The 11,305-nt window shown below is 37.1% G+C and overlaps 1 protein-coding gene across 1 annotated transcript in view; it reads left to right on the top strand.

Annotated features, from left to right (window-relative positions):
* The first annotated feature begins 277 nt into the window (after window positions 1-277).
* Window positions 278-11,305, top strand: part of MORC2 (MORC family CW-type zinc finger 2) — a 43,794-nt gene continuing 32,766 nt past the window's right edge. Inside the window, exons 1-3 of the mRNA XM_007953926.2 lie at window positions 278-345; window positions 7,291-7,344; window positions 9,677-9,711. Coding sequence (XP_007952117.1) covers window positions 278-345; window positions 7,291-7,344; window positions 9,677-9,711 — 157 coding nt within the window. The remainder of the gene's footprint in view (window positions 346-7,290; window positions 7,345-9,676; window positions 9,712-11,305) is intronic.

Here is an 11,305-nt window from a genome sequence, read left to right as displayed (position 1 = left end):
TAAAAACTCCTAGGACTACAGGTTTATGACGTAGTTTCTTCCAAGATACTACGTCATAGTCGTTGAGAAGATAAAAAAAATTCAAGGAAGAGCTCAATTGTAGCTTTAGCCATCTCTTTAAATATATTTTGGATAGATACTGCATAACTTCTTTTCACTGTCTTTAAAGAGAACAGACTTAACAAACCTTTATTGGAAAGAATCCTGGAACGTATATTCTGTTATCAGGTTATATTTTTCAGTTAGTGGGTAAAGAACTGGATAACTCACTGCAGTCATGGCTTTCACAAATTATAGCAGTCTGAATCGAGCTCAGCTAACTTTTGAATACCTGCACACTAATTCGTAAGTATCGCATAGTGCCACAAAGGTAACTGATGATGAATTACTTGATATTAGTGTGGAAATCCTTTCCACAGAAAATTACTCACTTTTTGAGATTATCACTGGAATGGGATGTTATCACAGGATGAATCTTGAGCTCTGTATTGAAGAATTGAGATCAGTGAAATATTTATTGCTAATCCAGAAGAATCTGATCTTCATTTATTGGATCAAAGTTTTGTAATGCAAACTTTAGTTATTTCAAGTCATTATATTAAGATTTTTGCTCAAATTTTTGGTAGGAATCCAACAAATACAACTCTTTGGACCATCAGAAGTTGGACTGTACCAAGATGAACTTTTTCTGCTCTTTAGTCACGATGCACAAAACATTTGGTTATAACAACTCATAAAGGGAAAAAAAGATTGAAGACGTATAGCTTCAGTTCACAAGAAGAAAATGTTTATTATTTTTTTTGTGAATATTTGGCTTTATCTTCTGGGAAAATTGTTCCCTACATCCAATTTAGTTTGTATTTGCTGAGCAGGAAATGGCAACTTGTTTAAATCTTGATTTAAATAGTCTTTCCTCTCCAAAATGTATACAAATCACAGAGCTAGAACACATAATATGTTCATGGTTCTTGAGTTCATGAAGAAATTATTATCACTCCAGTTTGCTCTTGGAATGTTTCAAGGAGTCCTTATGCCCATTTCCTTGAAAGTGTGCAAGTGGGGTTAAAACTGTTAAAGTACATTCACATGTTACTTTTGAGGTCAAGGTAAGCTACCATTTTAGTACCTGGAGACATGATGAGGAGTTAAATGTATGGCCCAAGTTATCTGAAGAAACATCTTTAGGATGGAGAATATAGATTTCAGTTTTCCAATAACAGTAGTCCAGTGATTTTAGCCTTTCATGGAAAAGACAGCATGTGTGTAATTCCTTAATGTTGTCTACTTTTTTGTTTGATATTCTTGCTCTCAAGGAAATAATTTTTTTTCCTCATTAGTTAAGTGAGTTGCCAGAGGTGAGAGTCCAGGTTTATTTTGTTTTATTTTGCACAGTTACCATTGAACACTTTATTGAGCACTTTAGTGAAGGGATCTTAGAGCTCACCTGGGCAAATTCTCATGCAGATGGATTATGAACCCTAAAGCCCAGTTAGATGAGATGGCTGATCAAAGATTACTCACCAGCTTGATAGCACAGCCTTGGGCAGAACCTTCAAGGTCCTTTTTTTAGTTTAAACTGCTTTGTTAAGAACAGGCAGTTGAAGACCACATAGATTGTTAATATATGATTGTGTTTGGATACATACATAAAACTCAATTCTGAGTTTTAGAACGGCAGGCCAAAACTCAAAACAAATATGGTTAAGATTAGGTGGTAATATTAGAAGACCATCAACTGGACTTCAGAATCTTGAGTTTTTGTTCCAGCTTCTCCAAAGACTATGTGATGATAAATAGTAACAACTGTAATTGTGTCATGACAATCACTGTTTTTAAATGTCTAAAATGATCTTTACAGCAACCCAGTGTAATAAGGATTATTTCTGTTTTTGTAAATGAGGAAACTGAGGCTCAAAGAAATTAAGTTACGTGCCAAAGATTACACAACGGCTGTCAGATTTAAAGCACCAAGATATATGGCATTAAGATTTATCTGGGGGAAAAAAAAAGATTTGTCTGGTCACAAAATAATAAGTGTTTTTTGACCATTATGCAATACTGACTCTAGTCAGTTTCACCTTCAAAGGCTTTTCCTTATCTATAAAACAGAGTTTCCTTCCTACTTAAAATCTTAAATTTTATTTTATTGAAATGAATTTTCGTAATTTGAGGATTCTGTAATATTTTCTCCCTGCTCCTCTTTTTCCCTTTTATACCTTATTAACAGTAGGTGGAGAGAGTCAAGGCAAAGAGGTTAACCTCACTTAAGTCACTTGTTTAAGGTGAAGTTGGACAATTTTTATCAATTTAACTTTCCCATGTTTTACTGGAACCACCTGCTTGCTGGAATATTTGAGGGTTGCGATATCATTTTGGGAGCTCTGGAATTTCTTACCAGAATCACAACCTTGACCTTTGAAATTCTACTTTTGAATATGTCTGGTCCTGCCAGAAGAATGTTTGAACCCTAGAACACCAAGATGTGTTTTCCATTTTTAACTAATTTGAAGAGATTTCTTCGTTGTGATCACCTGATTGGAAGTTCATTTTTATCTTAAAGAGGAAACTGAAAATTTTAAATTCTCAAATAATAGGACTTCTTGCCATAATGGAAAATGTGCTGCCTCTGTTAAGTGGTTCTGTTAGTCACCTTCAGTGAAAGATGATTTGCCTTACAATAACTTCTTTGTAATTAAAAGAAACACAAGTCCATTTTAGGATATCTGACATCTGCAGTGTTGTCTTGTGAGTTAAAGAAATGACCTTTCCTTGCCACCTATTTAATATGGACTTGTAAGCAGAGTCCAGGCTAGAAGGGTACGATCAGTCTGGTACAGTGGAAAGGACATGGACTTGGGAGCAATTGAAACCTGGATTTGACTACTTCCTGCCAGTGTCCTTGGGAAAGTTAACTTCTCTGAGCCTCAGTTTTATCATCTATAGAATGGGGCTAATCTTATACACAGTGGTTAGGAAGGTTACATAATGTTGATATAAAGTTCTTAGGCCATACATGGCACACAGTAAAAGTGGATGGTGATTATTATTTACACTATTAGTTTATATAAACCAGGAGTTGATCAGTATGGTGCTACTCATAAGGCAGAAGAATTCTTAGTGAATTGTAGAGCTGCAGTCTTGATTTACATATAGATAGATACCAGGTTTGTCGTAATTGTTGATGGTTATGTTCTTTATGGTTATTGATGGCTATATCAGCATTAAGGCTTAAAGCAGGGCTGGGAAATTCTCAAGATAGCCTGAAAACGTTGTGCTATTTTATTTTAATAGTGGATGTTGGCTAATATTAGTTGATTTTAAAAGGGGGGGGATTAAATAAGAGGAGTTTTATGCTGCTACTGGTCTTTGGTGGTGGGGTTAATAACTGCTAGTAAAAAGTTCATGAACCATCTAGGTCCTCGATACCCCATGTAGTGGAGGTTATGATGTTCCTTTGTCATAAGATGCTTATTGCAAGTATGTTTGCTTTACTGCTGGTGGTCTGGTAGAGCAGAATGCTTAAGCGTAAGATGTCTAATTTTTATTCCTATTCCTGTTGGCACATGTAATAATGACTTCTTATCTTGGCTGTATGATATTTCTGGGTTGCTTTATCCAAGGTGAAGTGGGCATAGAGAAAAGAATCAACTCTAGAATGTTTCTTACTATTTATAAGCCTGTTGAAACCTGGATCTACCTTCTAAATATGTTAAAGGCGTTTGAATGTAAAGTGATTGCTCCAGAATTTTTTTTTTTTTTTTTTTGGTAGCAATTAAGGCAGATTAACTATTATCAGCATATCCAAGAACTCACCAGAAGCTATTGGGTTTGTGGATAATGTGTTGGTTAAAATTCAAGCACAATTTAAATAAGATCATTTTCTTTCCTAACAAGTTGATTTACACATGAATTTGTCACTGGAAATGCTGAGTTGCTAAACTGTTTACAACATAGAACAAATTATATAAAAACCGTGGTAAGTTTAAAGTGGAAAGAGCTTGTTAAAAATCTTTTGTCTTTTTCCAGATGGTTGATCTTTCTTGGAGTTTATGCGAAGTATCTAGGTTTATGGAGCAAAGTTTTTCTGACACCTGTTTATTCTATCTCAAGTGCTAGCTAGCAATGAGTGTGCCTCTTTGAATATTAGGAGCTCTGATAGCACAGTGCCTAAGGCACTTGACTGATAACCAGAAGGCTGGAGGTTCAAACCCACCAGCCACTCCTCAGAAGGAAGGTTGGGCAATCTACATCCGTAGTGATACTGCCTCGGAAACCCAAGGAGGGGTCGCTATGAGTCGCGGTAGACTCGACAGCATATAACAACAACAACTTTGAATATTATTTTAAAAAAGAATTTATGCAGCAATATGTTTTTGATTCTTAACCATTTTAGGAGCTATTTAGAACTGGCTTTAGTATCTGTTAGTAGGATCCATCATGAGTGAATTTTGGAGGTTCAAAGAAGGCTCAGTTGTCTCTGACTTTACCAACAGTCATCGTAAAAGTCTCTTTTATGATCAGTACTGCCACTGTAAAAGTACTTCCTGTTATCTACATTTTAAACATAACATATATGTTAGCTTACCTGAAATCTGTATGGAACAGCATCGATCCTATGTGGAACAAAAGACCAGTTTAGAATGTTGTTTTTATATTCTCAATGTACATTTTGAAATATTGTATGTAAAGCAGCAGAAACTTAGAGAGGCAGAGTTCCTTTGTGCTTGTCTTTTTGAGATCTGCTTATTGAATTCTAAATGTCTCACATTATGTAAAGCAATCAGAAGTAAGTATTACTGAGAAGCAGTTGCATTTTTTTTTTTTTTTTAATTTCCTTGTCTTGATAGCAAAGGGAGTCAGAATCAGGCTTTCAGATTATTCATATTGACTGTTCTCACTACCAAAGACTAGGAATTTTATTTTTTAACTTATTTATTCCAAAGCTAGCACTTTCTGCATACAAGATGTAGGTAGTATCAGTGTTAGTATGTCTATGTTCTTGTTTTTTCCAGGAGCTGTATTTCTGAGATTCTTTGGTTTAAGTAAAAGTATAGATTCATGTTGAAATTAAAAGCATTGCCATAAAGATGGTTATTTTATATAACTATCCTCAAAATTCAAAAAAAACTTAAGTTTTTAAGTCACTGGTAAATCAGATAGGAAAACTATCTTGACTTGAAAACAAGGGTTAGATTTACTTTTATCTAATCCTACTTCCGTAGTGATACTGCCTCGGAAACCCAAGGAGGGGTCGCTATGAGTCAGGGCTGACTCGACGGCACATAACAACAACAACAACAATATTACCTTTGGCGAATCATGCTAATTTCTAGTTTATTTCTTCCTGTATCTGTAGTTAATCATTTGAAAAATGTAAGGTTATGTTTCTAGAAATTTAGATATTTTTAGCAACTGAAGAGATTGGTTGTTTAATACAAGTTTTCTTTTAGAAATTGGATTCTTCCATGTAAAAGTAAGAATTGGATTTTAGCCAGAAGAATTTGAACTCTTCTAGAACTGAGATGGAATTTCTACTTTATGTTACGTATGCATCGGTGCCTTCTTTGGATTAGCAACAGATACATTCACTGATCTCATGGGAAAAAGTTCATCCTACAATGTCAAGAACCAGTAGTTTTGTTTAATTTGAAATTTCCATTTGTAAGAATTTGAAGAGTTACTAACAAAACAAAACAGTGTTCTTGGACACTTCAGTTTTGAGTGTTTATTTTATAAATAAACATATCACAATTTGGAACAATACGGTAAGTGATCCAAACCAAAAATCCACTGCCCATGAGTCAATTCCAACTCATAGACATCCTATAGGACAGAATAGAGCTGCCCCAGAGGGTTTCTAAGGCTGTAATCCTGGCTCTGGTGCATAGTGCCTAAGGCATTTGACTGCTAACCAGAAGGCTGGTGGTTCAAACCCACCAGCCACTCCTCAGAAGGAAGATTTGGGCAGTCTACTTCCATAGTGATACTGCCTTGGAAACCCAAGGAGTAGTTACTATAAGTCAGATCCGACTCGATGGCAGTGAGTTTGGTTTGTTTTTTAATCCTTATGGAAGCAGGGTGCCGTATCTCCTGTGGAGTGGCTGTTGTATTCACCACTGACTTTTTGGATCACAGCTGAGTGCTTTAACCACTGTGCCACCAGGGCTCCCCTGGTAAGTGAGCAGAGATCCTAGTAAGGCTACTGCTTATTTCAAATTACTATATTTTCATTCTAAATTTTTAGAAGTTGTTACTTTATCCATCAGCTGAAGCTTATTGTATGCAGAAAATAGAGTGTTTTGGAAAAATTGCTGAGTTTATCATTAATATGTTATGTGGGTTAATGGTTTTATACTTTTGTTCATCGGAAGTCAAGCTGATTTTCTTGATGGTTCTAGGTGGACATATTCTACTTTCATATCTAATGAGGGCTAGTATGGGAAATAGCCTAAATCAAAGAGAGTGTAAATGGAAGAAGACTTGCAGACACATCTTAATAAATATAATAAATATAATTTTTATTGAGTCCTGAATAACGTGGCAATTGTATGTTTACCCAAGTCAAGCTTTGAGCGGTCTCCCAGAGGAGGAGAACCACCAACTGCTCAGCTCACAGGGGTGAGCTTTAATAGCAACCCTAGAAGACCAAGCTGTTGTCCTCCTGTAAGCAATTGCTTAAGAGAGGCTGAGATTTCTTTCTTTAATGTGGAGAAAGTTATATTTTTAGTCATCATCCATTCGTAGAAAACTACTGGCGAGGAAAGTGAAAAAATGGATCACTGTCTTCTTCCTGTCCTTCATACAAACAAAATTCTTTTTATTTTCCTTATAAATTGCACAGATGCATGTGGTTTCCTTTTTCACTGGTAGATCACACATGAGAATTAGTAAAGCAAAATTGTAAGCTGTCCACTGAGTGTAGTAAGAGATATGCAGAAACCAACAGTTTAGCTGAAAGGCAATGACAAATTCTGCCTTTTTCTAGGCAGAATATGAAGTGTAGTGAAAAGCACTTTGAGCAATTGGTACATAGGAGTCATAATGCATTAGGGTGGGTTTCTCAACCCAAAACAGGAAGAATCAGCATTTCTGAGTAGATAGCAGGACTTGATAAATTAACACTTGAAGGGGATTAGTGAACTCGAAAGACTTGAATTGTGGAGAAATGGAAGTATTGTAAATAAGTAATGCAGATGGTAATTCTAGATTTTTTCTACTTTATAATCTTGATTTTTTATTAGACATCTTAATTCCACAATTCCTTAGGTGACTCTGTACTTATCATTTCAGAACTACTCATGAATTCTTATTTGGTGCTCTTGCTGAACTGGTTGACAATGCAAGGTATGTATGTATGCTGTGGACACATACAGTCTGTGCTCGTAGTGAAAACTCTGTGGGGTTTTTGTGACCTTTGCTCTCTAAAGACTTGAAAGGAAGGCATTTCTGTAGCAGCTGCAACTCCTAAGAGACCCTTTAACCGAAAAGCATTTTTAATAGCCCATTAGTTGGTACTTCCACTTTAATTGATTAACTTGAATTCGTTCATTGCTCTTTGTGTCTTAGCCTTAAAATAGTGAACTTATTACCTCCAAACATACCTTCCCTCATGTATCAGAACAAGATAACTAGTGAAATGTAGAGGATTAAAATAGAAACTTAAGAATAAAATTAACAGAACAGACAAGCTCTGATTTAATTTGTACTACCTTGGTCCGACTCCACGGCACATAACAACACCACCACCACCTTGATAGTACACTATTTGCTGTTAGAAATGTATGTTTTATCGTCAGATGATTTTATATTGATCATAGCACCTTCCATTATTAGCAGCTGAACTTGGAAGGGATCATTCTTGAGCAGTCTTATACTGAGTTTTTAGTGATAGAAACATATAAATGTTATTGTGCAAGGTTGAATAGAAGGTTGAGTCACTTCAGAGACATAACAAAGTCCAGATCAGGATTCTGTTTATAATTATATTATGAAAATACTGTCTTAGTTGTGTTCTTAACTGTATTTTTGAATACAGTCAAAATTCAGACATATCATTTATGGAACCAAGTGTTGATGACTAATGAAGAAGAGGGTAAGAATTGACCGTAGAAGTACTTCTAAACAGATTCCCAGTTAATGAGCTTGCTGATAATTTCCTGTCTCCTGTTACAGAGGAGCTCTGGTGGTGTAGTGCCTAGGGCATTTGACTGCTAACCAGAAGGCTGGCAGTTCAAACCCACCAGCCACTCCTCGGAAGGAAGGTTAGGGAATCTACTTCCATAATGATACCACTTTGGAAACCCAAGGGGGGTCGTTATGAGTCAGAACCGACTCAATGGCAGTGGGTTTTTTCCTGTTATATACCTGTAACTTTTACTGCTATTACTAACTAGGCTATTCACAGAAGTGCACTTGTTAGCATGTTGTTTAAGAAGAAAAGTCCCATTTTGTTTCAATCCTGGTTGACTCATAATTTTACATTTAATATAGAAATGTTGTAGCTTAATGGAACAGTGTTGGAATTTGCCACTTGGCAGTTTATCAAGACCATGATGTGCTGTGGTAGGCTGCTTTTTTGTGTATCATAGTGAACAAGAGGATAATTGGGAATCTTACGCATACTTTTTGACAACCTTTCTCTTCCATCTGAAAATGTTTTTTATGTCTTTGGGAATAGGCACATCTGGAGCTGTGTGGACTTAGAGGGGTCTTTTTGCATTTTAAACCAATGAAACACACTTGTGCCTCATTTTTCTTTCCTGCAATTGACAGAATTAAATTAGCTTACTTCCATGCTTTTATGGACGACTTCACTGATGACTGAACTTGTTTAATTTCAGCTGATACCTGGAGTCCAAATAGGGTGCCTGACTTCCTTGCAAGGTTAATCTCAAAAAACCAAACTCACTGCCATTGAGTCGATTCTGACTCATAGCATCCCCCAGTTGGGTTTCCAAGACTACAGATCTTCACGGAAGCAGACTGCTCCATCATTCTTCTGGGGAGTAGCTGATGGGTTCAAAGCTATATTTGCCTCACAGGCTGCTTTTAAATCATTGAAAAGGCTTCAGCCTTTTCTTACATTAAAGTTAGGCTAAATAAGAACCACATGCACCTGTTCCAACTGACCTGTTGTTATGTGCTGTCAAGTCGGACCTGACTCATAGCGACCCCTCGTTGGGTTTCCGAGGTGGTATCACTACGGATACCGTAGTGATATGGTGGCTAGTGAGTGGCTGGTGGGGTTGAACCGCCAGCCTTCTGCGTAGCTGTCAAGTGCCTTAGGCACTATGCTACCACAGCTTCCTCCAGCTGACCTACACTTTCTTAAAGAATATTAGGAACGAATCTCGTTTGTAACTCAGGGACTGCCTGTGAGAGAACCACATACCTGAGTAATTTCTTAGTATATAAAGGAAAATGTTCTTAATCATGCTCTAAATGTTTTCACCACGACATCAGCATTAAAACATAACAAATGCATGTGTGTCATGATTATCTGAAATTGGTGTTCCAGAAGTATTTCATAGATATATAAGGAAAATTGTGTTGTCAAGTGTACATACAATTTCTATATGGCTTTCTGAAAACAGACAAAACACTATACATTTTGATGGCTGATATTTCATATTCTCATTTGAATCTTGATTTTTTCTTTTTTAAAAAATTTTTGCAGAGATGCTGATGCCACCAGAATAGATATTTATGCAGGTAAGTCAGACTTCAGTCTTTCCTTGTAATGCCCAGTTCCTTTGCTGTGGTTATTGCTGTGTCAGGAGGAGTGGGAAATAACTAGATCGCGGAGCCTGGGGAGAGGCATCATTACTCTAGGTCATAGGAAGAAACAGAGCAGTCCTGGTCAGACATGGAGAACACTAAGCAAACAAGAAGGACTATCCAAATCTGCATAAATTGCCGCTAGGAGATTTATAAGGGTAATGGAGTAGAGTCATGAGGAGTGAACGTCAAGCACTAGTCACTTTCTTAGTAGGAGTTATCAGGTGACCAGCCTTGTGGTAACCTGCAGCCAAGGCAAGCTCTTGTTGGAAGCCATTTTCTCCTGCAACCTTGTTGAGGAGAAGTTGCTGGAGGCAGTTGCAGCAAACAGCTGGGTGGCTGGGTTGGCACTGAGGTTTCAGAGAAGGTGTTCTCAGGCAGAGTTAGTTTCATGCCAGGTAAAGGAAGAGGGCTGCTTTGCTTGGAATTTAAAGATACTGATGTCCTCTATTAATTTGCTTAATTGACTCTCTTATTTTGCAGTAAGCTCCTCCCCCCCCCCAGGGGGTACAACAATGGAGGAATTCTGTTATCATTGGCCTTTTCTTTTCCAAGTAGCTTGCATTCTGACTGTTGAGTATTTGTACCAGCAACTATTTTAGTCATTTGAATGCTAAAAATGTGAAAACTGAACAGAGGAAGACAGCTTTGAAATCCAGTTTGATTAGGCTGATCTGTTTTTCTGACAAACTTTTCTGAAGTCTTCTGAAAGATTTGAGGTAATAATTTGAATAACAAGCTTCTGAGAAGATTGAGTGTTTATATGGAAATACACAGTTACCTCTCTTCTTCTTCGTAGACCCATTTGATAAATGTGAACAGGCAAACAATTGAGAAGTAATTCTCAGATACTCTAATGTCATATAATTACAAAGGCACCCCAAATCTGATGAATTCCTCCCACCTGATATACTTTGGAGCGTAGAACATGTTCAGAACAGCCAAAAGTGAGCTACACTGCTGAAATTCTGAAAGATTTCTGTTTGGAAGGCTCTGCCAAAGTTCTGTAAATAAGGGTTTTATTTTTAGTAAAAAGGAACACAGCAGAATTATATTACAAGATGGCCCCGAGAATGTCAGGCCAGCTGAAGGCACCTTTCCCAAGCCTCAGTGTGTAGCTTACCTCTTAGCATATTCTAGTGACTGGTGAGAAGAGCTCCCTCTGAAAGAAACTGCAGCCATCTTAATCATTGTACACATTGCAAACCAGAAATGGGGCCTCTGCTCCGAGGAACATCGAAGGGACAAATCACAGTACTTGAGTCTCCGTGGAAGAAGTTTTTTAAAAAGATCATGTCTGCTCCCTTAACCCCCACCTTGGTATTTCAGAAAGCAGCAAAACAGTTGGATTTTAATTTAGAGGAAAAAGATCCAATGTGCATTCATTCTGTGCTCAGTGCTGTGCCCTGATGCTTTGGGAGAAATCCTAGAGGAGGAGTCAGCCAGGGCCTTCACTCAAAGTTAGTCTCTAATTGACGAGACAATTAGTATTCTAGAGATGGTTGTTGTCATGTGCCCTCGAGTCAAA

The sequence above is a fragment of the Orycteropus afer genome, unplaced genomic scaffold (genome assembly GCF_000298275.1).
Source record: "Orycteropus afer afer isolate SDZICR_OR568_19922 unplaced genomic scaffold, OryAfe1.0 scaffold00420, whole genome shotgun sequence".
Classification (NCBI taxonomy): domain Eukaryota; kingdom Metazoa; phylum Chordata; class Mammalia; order Tubulidentata; family Orycteropodidae; genus Orycteropus; species Orycteropus afer.
Note: the sequence above shows the minus strand (reverse complement) of the source record. Positions and strands in the feature narration are given on the sequence as shown.